The sequence below is a fragment of the Pseudorasbora parva genome, chromosome 3 (genome assembly GCF_024679245.1).
Source record: "Pseudorasbora parva isolate DD20220531a chromosome 3, ASM2467924v1, whole genome shotgun sequence".
Taxonomy (NCBI): Eukaryota; Metazoa; Chordata; class Actinopteri; order Cypriniformes; family Gobionidae; genus Pseudorasbora; species Pseudorasbora parva.
This window is the reverse complement of record NC_090174.1, coordinates 29,748,900-29,774,636: the sequence shown is the minus strand read 5'-3', so window position 1 is coordinate 29,774,636 and position 25,737 is coordinate 29,748,900. Positions and strand designations below refer to the sequence as shown.

General features: G+C 35.5%; 2 protein-coding genes across 5 annotated transcripts; one reads left to right on the top strand and one right to left on the bottom strand.

Annotated features, from left to right (window-relative positions):
- Positions 1-1,325: 1,325 nt before the first annotated feature.
- cfap251 (cilia and flagella associated protein 251) lies at positions 1,326-19,471 on the top strand. Its single transcript, XM_067438360.1, has 25 exons — positions 1,326-1,811; positions 2,093-2,233; positions 2,347-2,456; positions 2,977-3,085; positions 3,432-3,512; positions 3,684-3,761; positions 3,845-3,889; positions 3,996-4,198; positions 4,438-4,626; positions 5,429-5,679; positions 5,904-6,055; positions 6,321-6,494; positions 6,587-6,771; positions 10,004-10,118; positions 10,311-10,474; positions 11,043-11,133; positions 11,601-11,744; positions 11,857-12,085; positions 12,724-12,804; positions 13,244-13,328; positions 14,864-14,945; positions 16,532-16,628; positions 17,024-17,194; positions 17,291-17,385; positions 18,095-19,471. Exons 1-25 carry the CDS (start codon positions 1,560-1,562, stop codon positions 18,158-18,160), a joined length of 3,390 nt encoding a protein of 1,129 aa, XP_067294461.1. The 5' UTR covers positions 1,326-1,559; the 3' UTR covers positions 18,161-19,471.
- A 46-nt stretch (positions 19,472-19,517) lies between these two features.
- Positions 19,518-25,533, bottom strand: alkbh2 (alkB homolog 2, alpha-ketoglutarate dependent dioxygenase). 4 transcript variants are annotated; one of them, XM_067438362.1, is made up of 9 exons: positions 25,204-25,533; positions 24,849-24,987; positions 24,695-24,733; positions 24,529-24,561; positions 24,331-24,366; positions 22,661-24,240; positions 22,192-22,449; positions 20,237-20,435; positions 19,518-20,108 (listed from the first exon to the last, which is right to left on the bottom strand). In XM_067438362.1, the coding sequence occupies exons 7-9, from the start codon at positions 22,436-22,438 to the stop codon at positions 19,781-19,783; spliced, it is 774 nt and encodes a 257-aa protein (XP_067294463.1). In that variant the 5' UTR covers positions 22,439-22,449; positions 22,661-24,240; positions 24,331-24,366; positions 24,529-24,561; positions 24,695-24,733; positions 24,849-24,987; positions 25,204-25,533; the 3' UTR covers positions 19,518-19,780. The 4 variants fall into 4 exon arrangements, with proteins under 4 accessions (XP_067294463.1, XP_067294464.1, XP_067294466.1 ...); XM_067438363.1 differs by having other exon boundaries at positions 22,192-22,446; XM_067438365.1 differs by having other exon boundaries at positions 22,758-24,240.
- Positions 25,534-25,737: the final 204 nt, after the last annotated feature.

Below are 25,737 nucleotides of genomic sequence, written 5' to 3'. Positions count from 1 at the left end.
TTTTTAAAAACTATCATATTTTATATTTTCAAAGTGTTTGTTTGTTTTCTTATGTTTCTTATTTTTAGACTGGTATCAATCGCAGACAGGTTTGTAAAAACGTTTGCCAGTCTTCTTAGGTAAATGGAATTATAAAAGGTTGTTCATTATTAAGCAAGACACAGTTCTCATGCATTATGGGGAGGAAGAAAGATCTTTCTGAAGATGAAAAGCATTAAATGGTGCAATGTCCTGCCAAAGGCATTAAAACAACTAATATTTTATGAAACCTGAATAGAAAGTATCGAACTTTTAAAAGATTACTTAGTAACTTAGAGCACAGAAGAACTTGGTTAGTTTTCTGTCAAACAAATTAACTGTATAAAACGGGCAGCTATAAAAATGTTGAGCATGCAGCAAACAAGTATTTGAAAGCGCTAGTGTCTCTGGAGTCTCAATAACCTCTTTACTGAAGGGTTGAAGAGCTTTTAAAATTAAAAATTGCATATATAATATAATAGATGCATAATCATTTATAATCATTAGTCATTTATGTAGGCCTAGTTGTAATTTGATTTATAATTTATTCATATTGTTATTTGATTTACATAAATTATTTTATCATTTAATTATTATTATTATTATAAATTTCGTTTTTATATTTAAAGGGTTACTTCAGCGATTAGCATATGGCTTTGTATCAGTAGAAATAGGCCTAATGCAAATAATATTACATTTCTTAATAACATGGAACGACCTCTTTAAGTAAGTTTTCCATTTACCTAAGACTCGCAAACTATTTTACAAACCTGTCTGAGACTGATACCAATTATCTAAAAAGATACAAGAAACAAAACAAACACTTGAAAAACTAAAATCTAAAGGGTTTTTTATTTTATTTTTTATTGAAATCCTACTGATATGACACTTGCAGAATAAAACACTTATAAAATTCACTTGCATACTAATTTCACTTGCATAATAAAACAAACTTATAGCTGCATCTCAGTAAATATTTTTAATTAAAAAGTCCACTTACACACGTGCTTGCAGTAGGCCTACAACGCTAGCAACGGCTTTGTATGTTGTTTTCAGACGTGTGGCTCAAAACTGACATAATTGTATAACTGCACATTAAAATTGGACTACATCCATATACAGTATTTTTAAGTTATTTGGTAATCAAGAGAATAAAATAAAGCCACGTTGGCATACATTCAGGTTATGGCAAGTAGGCTTGAGCTGCGTTGTTAGGCTACTTTTAACTTTTTTGCTGAAAAGTCCTCTGCATAAAAAAGGCCTCTGTATCAGCAAAGCTGTCAGTTGCCCTCCCACGTGACCGTATCTTAGCAACGTGATGCGTGGGTAAATAGACTGAATAAGTGCAAAACAACTTCATCGTATTTGCGAGATTACGAGTATTATTGCACGCATTGCTCAATGCAAACTTTTTAAAACAAACCTTTTAGCATAGGTAACTGTTTAAGTCAACAGAAATTAGCCTGTCTAACCGACACATCTGTAACATCGTGATTCTGGTTGTGATCAGATTCTCCAGCTTTCCTCCTACAATATAAGCAATGTCGACGGCAAACGAGACGGCTGATAAGACATACGCAGAAACTGAAAGCGCGAGGGAGCAGAAAAGCACAGAAGATAATCATATGAAGAACAAACTAACATTACATGATGAACATGAAGGAGAACGAGAAGCTGCAAAAGGAGGAAGTGAACAATCCAGTATTAGAGAGAATATTGCGGATTCACAAGTGTATACAGCCACATCAGTGTCTGTAATTCCCAAGGAAACCAGAACCAAAACTCACCCACTGGTAAACTTACCATTTTATTTGCTTTAATTAGTCCAGATATTAGTATCTTATGAAACTACATATGTGGAATATTTCACAAGGACAAGAAGTCATAAAACCTATTGTGTTATGCATGAGTTTAATATAATTGCTATAAGTTACGTTTCTTTGAGAGCTAACAATACTAAGCACTAGAAACGATAATGATCTTGTGAAGTAAAAATCATATTATTTTAAAAGTATTAATACTTCATTTCTTTATTAAAACCTTGTATCTAAAACTTTGATCTTTGCAATTACAGGTCCTTGACTGGGCTTATGGGATCAACCAAACCCTACCTGTTTTCAGTCTGCAGGATGAAGATAGGCTTGTCATCTTGTATGTTTGTGCTCATGTTGCCGTCATGTATGATCACACTTCTAATGCTCAGCATCTATTACAAGTAGGAGGCTCATTTGTCTACAATCTAAGAAAGTAAATAATAAGATATAACGTAATCCAAAGCCTAATATTTTATTGAAAACATGTTGCTTTTGTGCTGCTTGGTGTCTACAGGGCCACTGCAGTCCAATCACCTGTTTGTGTGCCAGTGAAGACAGGCGTTGGCTTGTGACAGCTGACATGGGCAGAGAGAGTCTTGTTATCATATGGGATGCTTATACAGGGTAACTCTGATCTAAATATTCATATGTGTTGTGAGTGATATACAATGTGCAAAAATCTTTTGCATGTTAGTATTTTCACCCCCAAAATGGTTTTAAGCCAGTTATTTATATATTTTTCTACAGCGTCAGTAGGAAATTTCAGTTTACATTTACAAACATTCCTTTTACTTTTACCATTAATTGTAATATTCACAGTGAGATTTTTGTATGAGTCTGACAACAGCTGGAAATATTAATATGCCTAAGACTTTTGCACAGTACTGTATATTGAAGTGAAATGGATTAGTGAAAAATAAATAGAGGTAGAGCAGAACTTGTTTCTATCCATTGGTTGTTGATTAAGCAGACTAAATTATTGGAGAAATTCGGCATACATCACCAGAGAGAAGTGTGTTGTTTCAACAGAAGATTGTGTTATGACATTAAAAGAAACCTAAACATGGATAAATCAAACACAATAAGATCTAGAACATGCATCTGCTAAATATTTTCCATTTCATGCCGATAACATATGTTGTAGGATTCCTGTGCTGACATTGTTTGACTGTCATCCAGAGGGTGGAGTTTCTGCCTTGGCACTATCAAAGGATTCAAAATATCTGGCGACTATTGGAGCTGGAACAGTACAGGTTTAAAACATAACGTTTTATACTATCTATCATATTTTACATAATCCACCAGGAAGCTGTGATTTTACATAATCTATCAAAACTTGCTAGAGACTCTAAGGACTCTATTGATTCTAGGGAGAGATTTTTTTTTTTTAACTGAAATGATGATAAACATAAAAATGTCAAATTTAATTTTAAATAAAAAAAAATTTAATTAATTTTTTTTTAAATTACAGCCCGCAAAACTGTGCATTGATGTGATTATTACACTGAGGCAACACATATACAAATTTAATCACAGAATATTATCAATGGTTATTGGTTACAAATACACTGACGTATGTACTTTTTTTTTATGCACCAGCGAGTGTGTATTTGGGACTGGACAGATGAAAGCGACAGGCCACAATGTCAAGTTGACCTCAGCCCAAAATATGGTTGTCAGGTATATGCAAAACTGTGCATTGATGTGATTATTACACTGAGGCAACACATATACAAAAGCTAAAAATCAGCTGTCTTCATTTTAAAATGTTTTTCTCTCTTTATCAATGCTGGTTATCAGTCAGCTTCAAATGCATCTAACATCATATAAATATTCTCCATGTTTTCCCAGAATCAAATACTTTTCAATCCCTCTGACAGCACACAGTTGGTTAGCAACAGTAGCACTCGGGTTCTCTTCTACAACTGGGTAGGAATTCTTTATTTGTGTTACTGATTTACTATTTTAGTTGGCTTTGTATATATACAGTAACAATGAATTCTGTTGCTCAGGAAAAGGGACATCTGGAATACTCTGATCCTGAAATTACTGACAAGGTTGGTAGAAGAACCAACCAATCAAGTTCAATATCTTTGTGTGCGGTTGTGATTGTACTCTGCTCTGCTTTTAGCATTGACCTTTTGCAAATCTGCCCCCAATCAGACCTTCAATATGGTGCTAGGTTCCCTGAGCCAGTCCATCTTCCATTATGACAGTGTGCAGGCTCTTACAGCCACCTCAGCTGGGAATATAGTCCTCTGGGACAAACACACTGAGTCTGACTCTTGTCAGCCCATAGTGAGGAAAGCTGTAAAACTTGTGCCTCTCCAAAAGGAAGCGATCACTGTATTGACTCTGATTGACAGGTATATATGACACGCATATACAGTATATGACAAATTGATGCATTAAGATTTTTGAAATAAATCCTAATTAGGTAAACAAGATCCACATTATCAGCCTCCCTGCGATTGCAAGGTTGTGCCTATTACATTTAGGCCTACACATGTTGAATGTTACACTTTGCTTTTGCTATATATTTGTCTGACATTATTTTACACAATTACAATATTTGTACACGTGTTTACATTTGCTCTCTGTCAAGTTTCATAGTAACAGGAGACGTGAACGGCCACATTAAATTCTATGATGGAAATCTCAAGCTCATCAACTTGTACAATGAGTTTAGCTTGGATCCTATCAGATCCATCTCCTTTTCCAAAGAAAAGCCCTCCACTAACAGCCTGGGATATTCAAAAGACTGTACACTTGATGCCAAACCATTTGTCATTAGGTGAGAAATTTAGAAATATTTATTATGATAAATGTGTCATAAAAAAGTATTTTTAAAATGTATATATTATGAGCAAGTCAGGATTATGAATTTATCTTTGGTTTCACAGACAAGGCTTAAACCTACTCCTAGACTAAAATGCATGTTTGAGCTGTTTAAACTGAAATCAACTTGCACTGGCATTTCTTAAAATATGTCAGTGCCAATGTTTTGTCTCACAGGATGCACATATGTAATGTTTTTCTTTCTAAGGCATGTTTATAAAAGCTACTTAAATGTCCTAATTTAACTAAGGCCTAATCCTGGCTTAATCTAAACCCTGTCTATGAAATTAGACCATATTAGACAGTACATTTAATCAATGTGAGTATATGCTTAAATGGATATTTGTCTCAAGAATGAAAATTCTGTCATCATTTATTCACCCTCATGTCGTTCTAAACTTCTTTTGGCTTGTTTCTTCTCCTGAACATAAAAGAAGATATTTTGAAGAATCCTGTTAACCAAACAGTTTGGTGACGGTTGACTTGCATTTGTATGAACAAAAATACTTAGACATTTCTCAAAATAACTTATTTTGTGTTCTACAGAAGACAGAAGTAATACAGGTTTGGAACAAAATGAGGGTAGGTAAATGTTGACAGAATTTTCATTTCTGGGCCAACTATCCCTTTAAAGTAGGGTACTTACTATCCCTGCAATTCCTTTGCATCTGTTTATATCATAATTGCAGACAGACATATGGAGGCAACATTATTTAATTCTAACTCTAAAATATTTTTCAACTTCCTTCCAATTACAGAAATGTTGTTGTCTCTACTACTTGTGCAACAGTAGTGCATGTAAATGCACAGAGAAATGTTCCACAGATCCTTCTGAAGGAACATGCAGAGCCTCTTGAAGCAGTTGCCTGCCATCCTAAACAACCGCTAGTAGCTATGGGCAGCCACAGTGGCACAATTAAGGTTTGGGATTATGAGCGTAAAGAAATGATCTGCAGCAGGGTGTTCCAGTCCCACAAACAGATCCAGTGTATTACCTATGATCCACAAGGTGAACTCCAAAACAAGATCTCACTCATATTATTATAATACCGTTCATATATAATATATGTTTTAGCTCAGCTTTATTGGTGCATTATCTGATTCAAGAGTTTTGACCTGTTCATACTTGAAGCAATTGAAATTGCATTCATTTCACCTATACAACTATTGTTTATGAAGGATGTCACAAAATGTGATTATAGATATACCATCTGTGTAAATTTCCTGTTCTAGGTTTTTATCTGGCAGTGGGCTTTGCCAGTGGGGCTTTGCAGATTGTTGATGTCTGTACACTTCAAAGTGATGGTAAAGAGTGTTTCCAGTACACTCAGGACAGCATTACCCATCTCACTTTCTCTCAGGACTCATGCTACCTGGCTGCTGCAGTTAGTAGGAGTTGCATTTTTGTTTTAGTTCAGTTTGTACAGCACATTTTAGCATAGATTGTTTTGTGAACGCGTCACATTGTGAAATGAAAAACTAAAAGATTAATGTGTCTGGCACAAATATTTCACTAAGTGGAAATAAATACAGATGACAAATAATCTCTTTAAATTGTTTACTTTTTACTATAATTTTTTTTTACTGTAACATTAATATGAGGGCACTTTTTTTTCTGAAGATCTTGCATTTGTATTTCTCTTATGTCAGGACACTGGAAAAAGTGTGACGTTGCTCCGCCTGTGTAGAGAGGGGACCCAGGAGATTTGGAAGTACCAGGGCAGGCACCACTCGCACTATAAACCCATTCAAGACCTGTTGTTTGGAGTGGATTTAGACAGCAGTCAGCCTCGCCTGCTCTCTCTTGGCATGGATCGCAGGCTGGTGAGTCTCTGTTTACCTGTATAATCTTGCTCCCTATGTGATTAACTTGTTGAACTGTGTTAAATATATCACATCTTCCTGTCTGTATACAGGTGGAATATGATCTGCAGAACAGTGGGGAAAATGAGTTGTTGATTTTGAGTTCTGATCGGATTGAACAGAGTGCTGTGCCCACTTGCATGGTGTGGTATCCTCCTCTGACGCCTGAAAACTTCCTCCTTACAGCTTCCAACCTGTATAAGATGAAGCTCTTCAATGCTACCTCCAAAATGTGCAGGTTTGCAATGTTTTCAAACAAAGAAATGTCTCTGAAATCTGTCAATCTGGGCTGCGTTTCCGAAAAACAGTGTGAATCCAAGTTGATTGTGGAGACCATTGCCAGTGAGCTCTACAGTCAACTTAGCTGACAATGCTTTTTGGGAAGCACAGCCCTGGTTGATTAGTTTATTGCAAAATTTTGAAGCAAAAGCCAAACCATTTTATCTAATTGTGAATTGTAGAGAAACTACTGAAAGGGGGATTCTGAAATCCACTGCCGCTTCAATATACCTGTATATAGTACATATATCCTAAATAACTTCATAATCAAAACTTTTAGAGGTTAACACTACAATGGAGACAGTGATTACTCAAACCTTAATTGTAATGTTAGAATTGGATTCCAAGGATACTTTAGTAATATGGGCTTCTTATGATCGAAATGAAAAATAAGTAAATAATTGTGTTTCAAATAAACATCTCTATAATGACTATGAACAAAGAAACAGAAGATTTATCTGAAGTACATTTGGCATCATCTTACGTGACGAGAAATGACTTGAAGTGAGGTAATACAAATAAAGGTAAATGGATTTACAGGTCTCCTGAATTCTAAATAATTGAATAGGCTGTCAACCAAATGGACCAAAAGGGAGAAAAATAATATACTTGGATTTTTGAAGTAATATACACTACAGTAATACAAATAATATATTACAATTGTATGCATAGCTATAAAACAGGTTATACAATGAAATGATCCAGCATTCTAACTCTTAAAGGGATAGTTCACCCAAAAATGAAAATTAGATGTGTATCTGCTTACCCCCAGTGCATCCAACATGTAGGCGTCTTTGTTTCTTCAGTAGAACACAAATTAAGATTTTTAACTCCAAGCATTGCTGTGTGCCAGTCATATAATGATGTGAATAGGTAACAATTCTATGAGAGCAAAACAAACAAACAAAAAAAATGCTTAGACAACGTGCACAAAAACCCTGCTGCTCCCGATGACACATTGATGTCTTAAGACATGAACCAATTGGTTTCTGTGAGAGACCGAACAGTATATATGTTATTTTTTTTACCTCTTATTCCAACGAATCTCATCATGTTTTCCCATCAGCTATTACTTCCATCTGATTAGGTTAAACTGGCGCGATCATAGATATATATAAAGATTCCAGTGCCTGCGCGGATCAGTCAAATAGAATGGAAGTAATAGCAGATGGGAAAACTTGATAAGACTTGTCGGGATATGAGGTAAAAAAAATAACATAAATACTGTTCGGTCTCTCACAGAAACCGATTGGTTCATGTCTTAAGACATCAATGTGTCGTCTGGAGCAGCAAGGTTTTTGTGCATGTTGTCTAAGCATGTTTTTTTGTTTTGCTCTCATAGAATTGTTACCTATTCACAGTGGCGTAGCACCAAATTTTGGGCCCTGGGTACAAACCATCTTGCTGGGCCCCCGTACCATGTATGTCTATGTATAGAAAACGGACTTCCCTGCCTCGGGCCCTGGTTACTCATACCCTTTATCCCCCCAGTCCCACGCCCCTGCCTATTCACATCATTATATGACTGGCACACAACAACAGTTGGAGTTAAAAATCTTAATTTGTGTTCTACTGAAGAAACAAAGACGCCCACATGTTGGATGCACTAAACATCAGGTAAGCAGATAAACATCAAATTTTCATTTTTGGGTGAACTAACCCTTTAACAATTTTTATTTTTATCTCACAGAGAGCATAAACTGATTTACAGATCTGTTATCCTGACACAATAAATCCAATAATTAATAATAATATTACATAATATTAATATTATTATTAATTGGATTGTTTGTTAAAGGTTGATTGTTAAAGGGTTAGTTCACCCAAAAATGAAAATTTGATCTTTATCTGCTTACCTGATGTTTAGTGCAACCAACATGTAGGCGTCTTTGTTTCTTCGTCTACCATTAGTAGTGTATTTCTGAAGTTTTAAGCCAGGATTAGTTATAATTATTTGAGTGCCCCAAATAATCACAGCACTAAATGCAACATGATTTTTTGCTTTTATACGACAGTTCAATAAACAGTTAATGTTGAGTAATTAGTTGATGTTGAGTGCTAGCTAATTTGTCTGTTTTTGCTTTGCCTATATGCAAATATTTCCAAACAAAGCCTCAGCAGTTTTCATCCTCAAATGAATCTGCATTTTGAACTAATCAGTCGTGGGGAAAAATCATTGAATTTTGGAAATTTTAAATTCTTTGTGTGTGTGAATGAATCACTTCATGACAACGGTGTACTAAAAACAGATGACAAAGTTGGCAAAAACTATCCCTGTTCACACGGATCTGCGAAGACGACTCAATAGGCTGTATTATGCATGCCAGGCCACTTTGTCAAGAAACACCCTGCAAACATGTAATGCGCATGGGTGAACATATTATGTGCATGATGTCACCGTTTTCACAAATTCACATTTTTGTTGTTTACATGGAGACTGTAAATACATTTTTTTCAACAACTTTGCACTTTGAAATCCGTTTTCAAAAGCCAGGCCCCCAAAACGCCTTTGTTGTATAAATGAACAGCCAAAATGCATAAAAAGTTTTGTTTTTATTAGAAAAAGATGTTGTGTAAACACCCCCAGAGTGAATGATTCAATAACTCACTCATTAGCAACCTGCTACCTACTGCTGTATTGTATACTAACGGTAAAAATGATCAGTGCTGTATTGAGCTGAACTGTTACAGCGCTATTGTAATACTGCTCGACCAATCAAATTCGAGGTTGCGTCGAAGTGTATGACCAGCACTGAATTTTAAATTAAATATTTTATTCACTCTACAATAGTGTAAAATTATAGTTCACCCAAAAATTTTAACTCTGTCATGGTCAAGTTGTTCCAAACCTGCATGAATTCCTTTCTTCTGCTGAACCACAGGAAGATATTTGGAAGAATGTTTGTAATAAAGTGGATCTCAGCAGCCATTGACTAACACACAGAGGAAAGAAATTCATACAGGTTTGGAACAACTTGAGTAAATGATGACAGATTTTTCATTTTTGGATGAACTATCCTTTTAAGCAGTTTTCACAGTTGCTCTGTCGAGCTAAGTTCTGAGTTCCTTTTTCTAATATTCTAATCTTTAAAAAATTTAAGATCCAAAAAATTAAAATAAGATAAATAAACCAATTTCTGATATTTTTTATTTTGTAAATATGGTGGTTATGGTGTGCTTTGCTTTAACAGAAAAACACTCTTTGGACCCTCTTATGGTTCTCCAGTGAAAAAGATGGCCATCCTACCTGCATCTAAGGATGGCGTCCCCAATTCTCGTTACATGGCATATATAACACAAGATAAGGTATAAGTGTTTCAGGCCTCATAAACAAACGGTGCATTTAATAACCACGTTTCTGTATTACAAATATAAAAATTGATCTCTTTAATCACTTACTAAGATCTTTTGGTGTCACTATAAGCCATTATGCCCATTTTATTTCCTTTACTATGATTTAAGTCTCGTTTTTATTCCTGTTTTCTCTCCTTGATGTAGGTTGGCATTCAGATTCTGCCACTGGATGGGAACCCTTACAAGTCCTTTGCAATGATCTGTCACTCAACAGGCGTCTCAACTCTGGCTTGCTCATATGATGGTAGATATGCTTTCACTGCTGGAGGACAAGACCGCACTGTCTTTTCATGGGAGCTCAATTTGTTGTAAGTTTGAACTACACCCTATGTACATTTTAACTGTTTTTTCAAGTTCAATCATTGACTGTCATAATATCCAAAATATAATATTCACCCAAAAATAAAAATTATCCCATAATTTACTTACCCTCAAGCCATCCTTGGTGTATATCACTTTCTTCTTCTAGCCAAACACAATAGGAGTTATACAACATTATCCTGGCTCTTCCCAGCTTTGAAATTGCATTGAATAGTGCCCAAGTTTTTGAAGTTCCAAAAAAAGCGCATCCATCCTTGATAAAAGTAACCAATAAGAAATCAGAGGGTTAAAAAATGCTGGGTGTTTGTAAGAAAAAATATCCTAGCATGGCTTTAAGGTGAGTACATTATGGGATCATTTTCATTTCTGGGTGAACTAACCCTTTAATATGAGTTCATAAAATATATGTGTATAATAATAATAATAATTGTACATTCAAATTAAAAACCTGCTTAGGATTGAAATTTCAACTATATACAGCTTATAGTGTCTGGCACCTCACAAAATGCGGGGACATAATTTGCTTTTGCTTTTCACTCATTTGCAAACATGCAGATCATTGGAGGCATCAGCTGCTCTTGGAGGGAAAGACATGCTGCCCTTCTACAATCTTCTGGAGGGAGGGAGAGATGGACAGCTCTTCAGGGTTTGAGATTTCTATTTTAATGCTTTCTTTTTTCTTATTGTCCTGCATGTAGGTCAAAAATTGCTTAGTACTACACTGTAAAAAAATCTAATAAAATGTAAACATATTTACATAACAATCTGTAAAACACTAATATACATAACGGTAATTATTTAAAGAAAATACCATAAAAAATGAAGCGTCACACAGGGAATTTTTAACTCCAAATCATATTTTTTAACTTCCAAAAATTTTATGTTTAACAGTATTTTACTTTAAAATTACATGAAACAGTTGTATGTAATAAAAAAAGTAAGGGAATTACTTTTAGTAAGGGAAATTACCGTGAACCACTTAACAGGTTTTTACTGTAGCAATTTAAAACTTAATAATAATTAAAAAAAACACATAAAAAGGTTTCATAATGCTTGCTTAACGTGTTACCTGGCCTACCAGTTGACAGTATATATTATGATTTTGTCCTTTAGGAAATGGAGGAATATTTTTACTATTGTCAACTCCAGAATCAGGACCTCAACACCATGGAAACACGGCTTGTGTCAACGCGCATCCCTCTAGCTGATGTGCCCTTCTTAATGAGAGCGCTTGGCTTCTATCCAACAGAGCAAGAGGTATAAGGGTTGTTGCAATCACCAATTCACTCTACCATACAAAACTGTCATCGTTAGGTGGACTAGCACTCAATCTTTTGTCAGCACATGGTTGTGTTTTGTTTTGTTGAAGCTGGAAGACATGCAAAATGAGGTGAAGTTCAGTCGCTATGCTGAGACCAGAAATTATGTGACGGACATCGATTTGGAGGAGTTCATTAAGCTGTATATCAACCACAGACCTGCCTCTGGCATTTCCAGACAGGAGCTGTGCAATGCCTTCCAGGTGCTTGGAAAGGTAGATGAGGAGGGCAGATATACTATTGACAGAGACGAACTACTGGAGTTGCTGCAGGCTAGAGGTACATTTTCATGAGTTTTACCAGTACGTTTGGTAACTTGATGAGATACTATTTCAGTAAAAAAAAAAAAAAAAAAAACATTATAGGAGAAACAAAACTCACAAATGTCTCACAGGACCTGCATGATAATATTTTATTTTTGTGTATCTCATGGCACTCAATGCAAGCTGTCAAATGTATGTTTAATTGTCAATGCTCCAATATACTCAGTAAGAACAAACACCTGATAAACAAACATTCATCAAGTCATTCTATGCTGTTTCTACTAATGTATATATATGCATTTACAAATACAATGCTAATTCAGGAGATTTTGATGAAGACATCTACCCCGGTTTTACAGACAAGACTTAAGCTAGTTCCAGACTAAAATGCATGTTTGAATTTGTTTTAATTTTTTAACTGAAAATTAAAATGTCAGTGCCATTGTTTTTTTCACAAGATATGAGAAATGTAATGTTTTTTTCTAAGGCATGTTTATGAAAGGTTACCTAAATGCCCTAATTGACCCTATTAAGCCTAATGCTGGCTTAATCTAAAACTTGTCCTTGAAACCTGGCCATAGACCTTTTTTTTTAAAACTGCATAATTTTGAACAAGTGATTAATAATTAGTAATTACTTATATATTAATTTCAGGTGAACATATGACAGAGGATGACTTGGCTGAATGCTTTACAACTCTTTTAGGTATTAGTGCAGAGGGAGGCAGTTGCACAGGTATGTAGAAGTCCTGCAAATAGCCATACAAATGGCCAAATTTCGGTGGACATGTTTCTGGGTCCAAAAGCAACAAACAGTGCTAATATACACTCAGTGTGCTGTAATACTGCTGGGAGATAAAAAAAAAAATCATTCTTTCCAACCTTTATCTATATGCTCAAATATCACTTGGCCAGACAGAGATTTTTCTGAATTGTTAAAATATCAGTGTCCAGGAGACACAGAGTACACCTTGACTTTTAAAAAGCTTAACTTAAGGGCGCTGTAAATAGTGCTCATAAACAGCTGTTGAGATGGTATTCTCATTTGAAACGGAGTAGAGGCTTGGCCCTAGAAACAGAATTTGATAAAGTATAAGAACAATTTGAGTGAAATAGTAGTGCGTTTCAAAGTGTACCAATGTTTTAATCTCAACTACTGTGTGTGTCCCTTTCAGAGTCTCTGTTGGAGAGCTTGCTACCCATTAAAATCACCATGGGGACACTTGCCACAGATATCTTGGGGTTTTCTGCGGCCACACAGTAACTTCAAGAGCACAGACAATCTATAATATATTAAGTGTCCAAAACCATTCTGAAACATAATCTATCCAATTTAATAAATGTAGCCTGTCTAGCGGAACTGTAGTTTTTTTTCTATTATTACTGAGCTGTTATTGTGGTGTATTTTCATATTCGAGTTTGATACTTCTGATATGCAGATAAAAATCATACGGAAATAAACGTTGTTTTAAAATAATACTGTCGATTCAGTCTCCATTTTTTCCCAGATACATGTAAAACGTGTGTGGATGTCGTAGACATCGTTTCGATTTGATCGACTTTTTCAGCAATCTGTTAAAATATCGTTTTCTTTTCTCTGTTCGCCAACAAAGGAGAGAAACGCGTACCCGCATTGACCGTGTCTCTCATGCTTCGAGGGCATTTGGCTTCAGCGCAGGCGCACAAACCCCGCCTCTCTCCTGTGCTGTGTGCATTCGCATTGTGTCTAAACAGGCAGCAGCGAGCAAAAATATATTTTACCAACAGCAGTAATGTCGGGCAGGTCGGTTCGAGCGGAGACGCGGAGCAGGGCGAAAGATGACATCAAGCGGGTTATGGCTGCAATTGAAAAAGTGCGGAAATGGTAAGGGAGAGTGTCTGCCCGTTAACGAACAGTACAGACAGCTTGTGGGGGAGGAGAGACAACGAGAAACAATGAAATGAAAGGAAAGAGAGCGTTTATTCCACTCCAATTTCAGTCAGATGCGTTTTTCGGCGTTTCTTCGCGCGGCTGGTGTTTTTGTCGGCTTTTAAAAAAATAGTTAGGAAATGTACATCGCATTTTTCTTCCATTAAATTTTTATGTGGGTTGAACCTAGAAGCCATTTCGTTGCAGTCACATGAAGGCTTTGCTGTTTGAGCCTGTAATGCCGGCTGAATAGTAACCAAACGGGCTGACTTGAAGAACTAAAGCCAAACGTCCGTACCAAACCAAAAGTGCCGGTGAACGGGCTTTTGACTCGTCCATCTCATCTGAGAGTGAGTGACTCGCGCTTCTGAGCGACGGAGCGTGAGGAGAGTTTTATCCGCGCGCGGGGGTTTAAACTCAGCCCGGAGCTTTTAACGTACCTAAAACTGCTGAGGGTTGTGCTTAAACTTCAATCCTACTTCTTTTTTTTAAACCAGCAAAATGGTTATGAGATTAACAATAACCACAACAACCGTAACGTTATACTTATAAACTTCCCCAGAGTTAAATTAGAAAAATCGTAGTTTTGTGATAAAACTGCGATTGAATTATCCTAATCTGCGAGTTAGTAAATAAGTGATTTTAAAAGCATCAATAAAATTTAATTATTTAAATAAGTATTGTTCTTCAGTTATCGCCACTTACACTATTGCAGTTATCCTCGTGTATGTTTTATGGTAAAAATGTAATCATTTGCATTGCATATTCTGGAAGTACTTTACACAAACAACACCTCTGCAGATATTTATCATGCCTGTTAATGTGTTTAAATAGTTGATCCTCTGTTAAACTTGCTTGCGGTGTCATTTATCTGTGATATCTCCAGGGAGAAGAAATGGGTGACTGTTGGTGACACGTCACTGCGAATCTACAAGTGGGTACCAGTGACAGAGCCCAAGTCAGATGATGTAAGTGACATCATAATGCAATTCTAGTCAATACCAACAAACAGATGAAATATTGTCATACTATTGCTGATATAACTGATACAGATCTTTTTCAGTCTCTTTTCCCTCAAAATATTTTTTTTCTTAATGTTTATATGAATTATCTATTTTTAAAATTAGAAAAGGTAAATTCGTAGTGGGATTGAGGTCACTAGTGCCAAAAAATTGTTTTTGTTGCTGGTGGCCCAGATCCTTACATGTTTTCGTTGTAGCATAACACACAAAGCCAACATTTATTTTGAAATCATCTTTTAGATATGCAATTTTCACATGGTTTTAATGCAAAAAATATATATCTTAGGCACATTGAAATTTTACACAAAAAAGGCTTTGAGCTAGTTATTTATATTTTCTGATATTTTTGTAATAATCCAGTGAGATTTTTGTATGTACAAGGAGTCTGACATCAGTCAGCATGATCCACACCGATCCACACAGACTAAACAAGGGGGTAATCTTGCGCTCGGAAAGCATTCCACCCATAGGGGCTGCCATTGCTAACCAAGCCATCACCTGCTGTTAGCATCCCATTGACTCCCATTCATTTTTGAGTCACTTTGACAGTGAATTCCTTTACATCTGAGGCGTTTAAAGACTTCATTTGTCCATTGTTTATTTATAAAGAAACACGACAATGCATAAAAGGCTCCATTACCTTGTATCTTACACTATCGCCCTGTAGAAGCTGTTTTTGTAAAAATAGGCTAACGATTGCGTCATAACCAACACGACTCTGTCGCACAGTGGAGAAATTACCGTATAGACAGGAGGAGACGCTCAGAAACAATCTTTTACTGTCTATGAGACAGTCGGGGGGACATGGAAACATAAAGTCCGATAAAGTCAAGGGGGAAGAATGGGGAGAAGCCGATAGTGACCCAAAAGCAACGGGGGGAAATATTTAAACAACGTGATTCAGCTTTCACTTTCCACAACTACTAGAAGACTCACAGCTGTCAGACAGGAGGCTCACGTCACATCTACGTCGTCAAGCTCAGTCTGAGCCTGCGCAGTTCGCTCAGCCATCAGGAAGTGAGTGCTCCTATACTGACATCACTTAACGCCGTAGAAGGCAATGGGATCGCTCCGTCCATTTCTTTTACTGTCTATGGTCTTACTGCCTTACTGAGCGTTTATCCATTGTCTGTTTGTTTTTTGTTACTTCATGTAATCACAGATAGACTCTGGTGGTGAGATCAGATCATACTGCCTGCTGTCAGACTCCTTTTGCATACAAAAAATTCATTGGATTATTACAATTAATTAATGCAAAAGGAATGTTTGGAAATGTAAACTGACATTTCCTATTGACACGCTATAAAAGATAAAAATAACTGGCTTAACTTTTTTGGGGAGTGAAAATACTAATATGCCTAACACTTTAGCATAGAACTAATATATATATATATATATATATATATATATATATATATATATATATATATATATATATATATATATATATATATATATATATATATATATATATATATATATATATATATATATATATATATAATCTCTTTCTATTTATAATTGTCACACAGAAGAACAAAAACAAGAAGAAAGGCAAAGATGACAAGTATGGCTCTGAGGTCACGACCCCTGAGAACAGCTCCTCTCCTGGAATGATGGATATGCATGGTAATGCTGCAGGACTGAGTTATCACATCTCAAAATATTGCTCATACAGCTTTTTAGGCTCTGTTATTTGCCAATTGTTATAAATATTAGTGTTTTTAATCACCAAATTTTGATCTTTGTGATTCATAATCAGTTGGTCTTCTAAGCATGTACACAATATGTATGAAGTATGACAGGCATAACCTATAATTTAACACCAGTCATCCATTTTTTTTTATTTTTTTTTTTGTATTATTTGGCTTTGAATGGGCAACACTCCAATTGAATAGATGTAATTTGCTATTCTGTCATGATACAACCACCCATTAACATCATATACAGTTTGAAATCTTTTCTAAGCATTTATCAAATCCTTGTCACACCTTTTTAATTATATTTCTGTTTTTCACCTACAGATGATAACAGTAACCAGAGCTCCATTGCAGACTCCTCCCCATTGAAGCAGGAGAACAGCAACAACACTAGTCCTGCACCTGAACCCATGGCAGCTTCTCAGAGTGACAGCAATGACATGAAAAGTGACCAATATCCTTCCAAACACACTTCTGGTCAGGATCATAAGAGTGGTAAGTCACTGCAATGAATCCTCTAGTCTACGAGCTTTCTATCCTCTCTTCTCCATCCTTTAAAGTTTATTTTAAATTCACTATTTTTTCCTTCAGAACAAAACCACTGCTCAGAGTCTAGGACAACCAAAAGGGACAGCAAGTCACAAGAGGATTCGGAGCACTTTTTAGACTCTTCCAAATCGGCCCAGGTACATGCTAACAGTATCACTTCACTTGCATTAAAGTGACCCTATTATGAAATTTTAACCAACAACAGGTTTACATGGATCAAAGGTCAATAAACAGTTTAAGTTTCTCATAATATACATTGCACATCACCACAATGTTAAATGTTTCTCAAACAACTTAATATATATAAGTCTCTCTAAATCCTTCCTTTCCGTGAGCCAACTGCTCTTATTGGCTCATTCTGTTGTGATTGGTCTACCGCATATAGCATGTATTTTAGAAGCTAAACATCCATTACTATAAGCTACAGGGTAGCTTCCTGAAGCTCAGCAATTGTACACACTGTAAAGACAGTAATGATGACGTCAATTTAACATCAATCCCAGTGCAAGTCTGAATGTCCGTCCATCAACAAACCCGTGTGTGATTCTAATTTACTGTATCGCACACGGGGGAACTGTATCAATAACAGCTTGCAAAACAAATCTTGCTCCATCCTTTATCTTTACTCAAAGTAGTAAGAATTACAGACAATCTGTATGAATGGACACAGTTTTAGATAATGGTGGCCCACAGCTGATATTCAGCAGTATTTCAGTAAAACAGTAATGACGTGAGTTAGCCAGAGACCTACACAATGAGTGGACAGGCAATATGCTAATGTGTGTCTAAACGTCACAACGAAACTGTTTTCTTTTAATTGATTATGTTTTTTTTGTTTTTTTTAAGGAATTGGAAGATGGTACTCCCCCAAGCAAAAAAGGGAAAATGGATTCTTCCTCTGAAGAAAGTTAACTATCTTCTGCCAGCTGTCATGCATTTGCAATTCCAGTCTCTTATCCCGAAACGCATCACAACATAAAGGAGGTTTTTCTTCAGTTCTACACACTTCCCTACTTACATCTATTCACTTTTAGCCAGAAAGCTGTCTTTTGCAATCATTTTAGTGTAGAGGGCATGTCTGGATCATCTTTGAATGAGTTAAGGTAATGAATCAAGCTGTGAGATATTGTACTGATCCTAAAACAGTTCATGCTACCCTACAATCACTACGTGCTGTTTCTTTTGCCAAGATCAGTATTGTCAATTGAAATGGCACTGGAACTGCCATAATGTTTCTAAATTGGCATTGATATTAACTGCCATTTGTGATTTTTAAAAAATTTGTATCATCACCTTTTCTTGTTCACTCAGGAAGGTCAACACACTGTTTTTCTTTTAATCACGGTGAAAGTAGATTTCTGCTGCTGTAGTTTAGAGATTTCACCACAAGTAGCTAAGTATAAAAAAACACTGCAAATGGTACTAGTCACAAGTTATTCATGTTCTCCTGTGAAGACCATAGCTTGTAGCATAGGCCCTGCTCGGTTGAGTGCATTTGTGTTACTGAGAAGAGGATTTTTTTTCTCGTCTTGTTTTTGACTGTCTAAACACTTTTCCAAAAGTGCCCACATTTTGGTTCTCATTTGTTTGTTTTTTAAACATCCAGGTAAGCCGAAAATGTACATTTTCACTAATGCTCCAGTCAAACCAAGCTTTGAAATGCTGGTTGCCATTTCAACAGCACTACATCCTTCCAACGTACACAAGGGATACAATAATTGCATAATTTTGATACGTCAAATTCACAAAATAATTACCGTTTCTTTTAGCAGCAACTGTACTGACTGCATGTGTCGTCGTCCAAGGAAAAACGTGACATTGGTTAGATTGTACCACAGACAGGTTATGGGTAGACAGCTGTGCGAATACCTCATACTCAGTCCAGCAGTGCTGGAATGTAAACACTAAGTATGACTTTCTCGAAATTACTCTGTTACGTATGCTTGAAAAATAAAATGTATATATTTATACGATTACGTTTTTGCTACCCTTATGTTTTTGCCACAGTATTTCGCCAAACGATTGCCTTCTGTAGTTCAATCTTTGAAACTTTTAGCAAAATGTATTCATTGGGACCATATTGTTTTTTTCTTTCCCAGTCTATAATAGAAATGTCTTGTACAGAAGTATGGTTATGTCTATCCTATTTATTCCACATGTAGTTTATTGGTTTTCTAAAAAACAAAAAAACAAAAACAAATAAAAGAAAATATTTCCTTTGAATGCTCTTGACCGTTCATTTTGTTGCCAAATACCAATCCTGAATATGTACTGGATAGCAAAGATGAGTTTGAAGCTAGATTTTCTTTGATCATAGTCCAGATTTTACTGCACATGATATAGTGTAAAGACTAATAAATTGTAACATGAAAACTAACAGAAAGTGATACATACTTCAAAGAAACTGATAATGTAGAGTGCAATTCAGAATGTCTGAATGTGCTAAAACACAGCAAAGGTTCACTGCAGATTAGATGCCCAGAACTCTGTGATAATGTGAAAAGTGCTCACTAACATCTTGTGTTAAAACAATCATTCCATTTTAATGCCAGTTTTCTGTCTGTTTTTCACTATGCGTCTGAAAGTGAGGTTGATGCGTGCTGTTTTGACCTTTTTTCTAACTGGAAGACTGTGATACCAATATGTGTTTGTGGGAAAGTTCATGAGCAGAAGACTCCCGTGAGCCAGCTGCAGCTTCACGGGCTCAATCTGATGTTTGCTAGAACCAGTTCGTGCATCCTTATGTCGGAAAATGAAGTCACGGGCAGCCCCTAGCGATACGGAGGCAATAGGACAGGCAGGATCGAGTTCCCGTTCATCATCCCGATGCTCTCCAATGTGATCATGACCGTCTTTATACCTGGTGTAAACCATAAACATACTTTCCTCATTTTGAAAGAACTTGACTTCTATGTTAAGAAATGCACCACTTTAGACTCATAGGTAGGACAGGGATGTATATGTGTCAACAGCACAAAGTTGAATTACCTGTTTATCAAAACAAAGTTGAATGTATGGCCTGTTGCCTTGGTAACAGCATCTCGAATGCGTTCCAAAGTGGGAGTCCACGGTTTAGCCAGGAGATGGACTCCAGAGAAAGAGTACATCAGTCCCTCGTCCCCGTATGTTGCTTGCTTCCTTGGTACACTGTATGACTTTCCATACACTTGTACTTTAGCTTTGTCACCTTTGTCACATGAGAAAATGGAAATACAAACCATTTAAAACACTGGACATTTACACAATCTCCATCTAAAAAAACAACAGGATGGACTTCTATATTAATAGGACACACAGCATTTGGTACAAATATAATAATGCAGTTTAAATTTTTTATCTCTAGATATCACATCCTGTATTATGATTCCTTGTCCTGTGGACATTTTCCTGGACCGTTCCCACCTGGTGGAATGACCTGCCGATCTCAATTCGTGCTGCCGAATCTGTAGCCATTTTTAAAAAACATCTTAAGACACTTCTTTTCCAATTGCACTTTTCCTATTGCACTTGACCAATACAGAATAGCACTTACTGATCATATCTACGTCTCTCATCCGGATTTGTGCCTTCAGGCGGGTATGTTACATAGTTATCATAGCTACCAAAATCCAGTGTTCTGTATTTTGCGTACGTGAGTTTTTGCTGTCGATGGCTATTGCTGCGCGTTTAGCTAGAATGCCATACAAAACCAACCCATTGGGCCACTGAATCCGCATTAACGACAACAGTTGGGGCATCAGCCTTAGTCCTAATGGGTTGTCATCATAGCTATCAAAATCCAGTGTTCTGTATTTTCCGTACGTGAGTATTTGTTGTAGCTGGCTATAAAAAAAAAAAAAAAAATTGTGTACTGTGCTAATTAATTGAGATTTCTTACAGCTCTTACAGGTTGTTGGCCTTGTTTGTTTCGTTGCTTCTATTGCTCTACCCTTTTTTGTAAGTCGCTTTGGATAAAAGCGTCTGCTAAATGATTAAATGTAAATGTAAATGTCTCTTTAATGCCAATATACACTACTGTTCTTAAGTACAGAACTTTTTTAAACTAGTACTTGTATTCAGTAAGGATCCATGAACCTGGGTATGGGTCCGGGATAATATCAAGTATATACTTCATATGTGGTACTATTTGAAAGATTAGAATGTCTACTTTCTGGGGATATGCATCACTTTTGTATTTGTTTTACACAAATACGTTTCCGCCTGGATTTGGCCTACCCAAATTTAAAAGCTTCCCATACCCACATCATTTTGGTGTCATTTTACAGGAAACCAATTGGAAGTTTCACAAAACACTGCTAGAAGTGATACACATTTAAGTATATTTTGTCTGGAGCTGTATATTCCTCCATTTTAATCAATGTTGTATACAACATGATACAGACTTAGTGCACATCTAGTGGATTCATTACAGCTCAGATAACGTACTTAAATGTTTATCACGTTTAGCAGTGTTGTATGTAACTTCAAATGGTTTCCTTTCAAATGACACCAAATTATGTATTTAGACCACTGTATGTGGGTATTGGAAGCTTTAACGTTTGGGTAGTCCAAATTCAGGCGGAAATCCCCAAAATAGAGCTAAGAGCTCAGAGCTAAGGGGTTAGAGATGTTAAACAGATTCCTCAACTTATTTTCTATTAATCAAAGAATCCTGAAAAACAACACAAGCAAGACATTAAGCAACACTGTTTTATATATAAATTTATATCAATAACAAATAATAAATAATGATGCTGAAAATCCAGCTTTGCCATCACAATAATAAATTAAATTTGAAAATATATTCAAATGGGAAAGAAAATTATTTTAAATGGTAATAATAACAACATTACTGTATTTTTTAATCAAATAAATGCAGCCTTGCTAAGCACGTTTCTTTCAAAAATATTTTTTTACTTAATTTTTTAACGGTAGTGTATATAATACAAAAGTACATTCAATACCTGTAAAATACACCACCTCTTCTTCTAGCTGGTTAAAAAGGTGATCAGCCTCATCTTTGTCAAATAGCAAACTGTAGTCACAATCCAATCCCTCTGCCTCTAACTTCTGCCAGGGAATAGGCTGAGAAAACTCCTCTTCCACCTTACACTCATCTTCTTTGCATTTCTTGGTCGGTTCCTCTGATTTCCATTCATCTGAGGCCTCAACAACTGATCTTTTTCGGTGGCGAGTTACAAACTTATCCATTCAAACACCTGCTGCAGAACAAAACAGAAAATACTTTATTTTTAAAGTCGCTTTTAAAAGTCAACAATTTATATGAATTAGTTATAGATGTGCGGTCCACATCAAAGAAAATAATCTATATGCCATGCACATTTTGAAAGCAAAATGTGGTTGACAGTTAAGCATGAAGGGAGGGATTTGTCAACAATGTTTTGGTGGTTAGTAAGTTATAGATATACGTACGTGAGAAGAAGCGACAGCACAGTCCGGGTCTTTCTAATGCACAGCACGTGCATTATCTTACTGTAACTTTGGGGAAGGATTCAGTAGGGTGTCTTACCTGGATTGCGTTTATGTTTTATTAAATCATCCACATTACATAGCTTGATATTCAAATTCTGTCCCGATTTTATTTTAACTTCCAGACACACCCCCGGAAGTCCACGACCGCGTCACCACCGACAACACGTCATAAACAGCTATTTTATTTTCCAATGGTTACAATCAACGGCTCTGGTTACAATCTATGGTACAAACCAATCTGGTCTAGCCACGACCTCACAGTTCCTAGTACAGTGATTAAAAAAAAACATGAAAAGAACCGTCTCTGAGTGGAAATACTGAACAAAAACAGAACGGAAATAATTTTTGGCTAAACGGAATTTTGGCTAAACGGAATTTTTTTTGGGGGGGGGGGAATTGTATAACGATAAAAATATTTAGGAAATATTTATATTTACGAAATAGGAAATATTTTCAGAAACCCCATATTGCTCTTAAAAATAAATTCAATAAAATTAGGCCAAAATTGAAGTTTTTTCCAAATAATACACAATTTTTAATTTATTGATAGATTTGTGATGAAGGCTACAATCAGAAATGTATTATTCGTTAGTTATTAAACCTATGGTATTCCAAAGCTGACAATTATAAATAAATAAACACATACAAAAAAGAATGAAAAAGCAAAAATACATAAATAAATATACAAAGAAATGTAAAAAGGCAAAAATAACTTATTTATGTATAATTGTATTTTTTTTACATTCATTTTTTTATTTCTACAATTTTGACATTAAATGTGATTAATAATGAATAATGTCTTCTAGTGAATTAATGTGCTTCCATGTCAAAGTATGTGCCAACAAGACATTTTAGAAATACCAACCAGATGTTGTTTTACAGCCATGTTCAGAATAAAGAGTATATTTGGTAACCATAGAGGTGGTAACCCTACATACATACAGTTAAGGTGATATTAAATGCATAATTGAACAAACTGAAAAAAGTACAATTTTGGATATATTGCCCATCTTTATTTATTTAGAATTATGTCTGCTTTGGAATTACATATTAAACGTAACATGCAGATAATAAATTGTTATGACAATTCAGCACTGTTTACAAAATTTGCAAAGAGGCCAATTTCAAAAATATTTTTTTTTTAGAAGACTGTTATTTTACATAAATACAAGATGTGGTCAAATACACTGAAGTACGAATAACTTTGTCCCACAATGGTTTTGACGCCCTAAATAGTAACAGATCTTTCATTGATTTTCCATTTTCAGTTATGTTTCTTACCCGAATAAGCCTGAAATGTTGAAATGTCATTATTTATATAATAAATCCAAGTTGGTAGTGTGCACAAAAGAAAACAGAATGAAGAATGATGTACTGCATTCATGTCCTCTCAAATTCCTCCACATTTTCATAATCATTGTCAGCGCAGTTTGCATACGTCTCCTCTTCTTGTGCTGCACTGTTCACATAAATTGCAACCTTATTTTCAGGCCTGTTGATATAAAGTGATGAAAACCGTCCTGAAAAGAAAAGAAAAACAAACAATTTAATTTATTGTCAATATTTCCATGATAAAAGTAATTTAGGTTCTTTAATTATTTATTACTTACTTTTGGGGGTATTTTTTCTGAACTCTCGATCATTCTCTGCAGCAGAAATTAAATAAATATAATGTCTCTGATAATAAATAAAAAAAAACTGGGCATGCCTTTTACTGACAGAATTGTTTCACGATAATTTGTTCTGTACATGTTATTAAATATTAGTTTTAGAATTGGTGTAAAACAAGAAATACTCATTAAACCCACCATAGATGGTTTGATCTTTGCTGGCATCTCGGACTATCATCACAATGAGAGAAAAACAATGTTTGAAACATCCTTTAGAACTTGAAGACCATGTGTTACTGAAAATGCCAGGTCACATGTATAGCTGTGCGTAGACAAAAACTGAAAAAATAAGTGAATCGCTTACCCTGTTGGCTGTTTGCATAAAATGGTTGATCTGATGTTTCTGAAAGATATTATGTTTATATAATATATATGTTTATATAAGTAAAGATATTTACTTTATTGAGCATGTTATCGTTGCATTTTTAGAATTTATTCAGAATTTATGTGATACTTACTTTTTTGTTTATGCACAATGCAACACACCGTGACCACAAGAAGAAAAATAATAATTGTTGCTCCTCCTGCTATGAAGGGCCAAAAGAACATCACTGTGTGCTTTGAGCTTTCTGATTCATCTTGTTCAAATTCTTCTGCCTTTCATACAGACCATTTGTAACATATAAAAAGAAAACACAGACAATATATCCGACAGTATAACTTTAAATAGTCTTAAAGCATTTAAAAAGTATGATTTTAAGTAATAAATAATGTCGGGACGCAATCAAATATACTCATACAAAACTATATATTTTTGATCATGCTGCATTATTTTAGTGAATAAAATAGCTTGAAAAACAATTTTTTACTCACATGTGTGAATTCCAGTGTCCTGGTGATTAATGCTATAGTTATAAGTCTATAAGTCTTAAGATAGTTCACAATGGAACAAACCCACATTATTGAGGAAGATGGAGTACTTTCCAGTCTCGTAAAATTTGGAGGTCTTCTTCCGTTTTCCTAACCCTTAAGTTCACTTTTCAAATTGTTTTCTAAAATTAGACAGAGTTGCATTGGTGCAACATCTCTGCCGTGCAGTCTGGCCTGAAGTTGGCTGTTTCAGAGAAACGAGAGAACATCTCTGCTCAAACCTGAGAAACCACAGTAACAAACAATGAAGCTGTTCACCACTTTCCGTCTGCACATCACAGGTGATCAAACTTTGCACAGTGATGATGTTCGCTGAGCTTCCTGCTGTTTTAAAATGTTAGCAAACTTGAAATACATGCTTCTAGTAGGCTATAATTATTGTTTAGGTTATGTTTATGTAGTAACTTTCCAGAATGACTGTTAATAATGGACACAAATTATTGTTTGTGCTTACTTAAATTCTACAGTTACACTTTT

Bases quoted from the DNA above. Each gene is read 5' to 3' on its own strand.
- cfap251 (XM_067438360.1), top strand. From the start codon at position 1,560: ATGTCGACGGCAAACGAGACGGCTGATAAGACATACGCAGAAACTGAA. The intron at 4,627-5,428 runs GTGAGAAATTTA...TTCCAATTACAG, and splicing joins GCCAAACCATTTGTCATTAG to AAATGTTGTTGTCTCTACTA. The intron at 13,329-14,863 runs GTAACTTCAAGA...TGATATCTCCAG, and splicing joins GGGTTTTCTGCGGCCACACA to GGAGAAGAAATGGGTGACTG.
- alkbh2 (XM_067438362.1), bottom strand. From the start codon at position 22,438: ATGGATAAGTTTGTAACTCGCCACCGAAAAAGATCAGTTGTTGAGGCC. The intron at 20,436-22,191 runs GTATTGAATGTA...CATGTGACAAAG, and splicing joins AGAGGTGGTGTATTTTACAG to GTGACAAAGCTAAAGTACAA. The intron at 20,109-20,236 runs GTAATTCAACTT...GGTTTACACCAG, and splicing joins AACTTTGTTTTGATAAACAG to GTATAAAGACGGTCATGATC.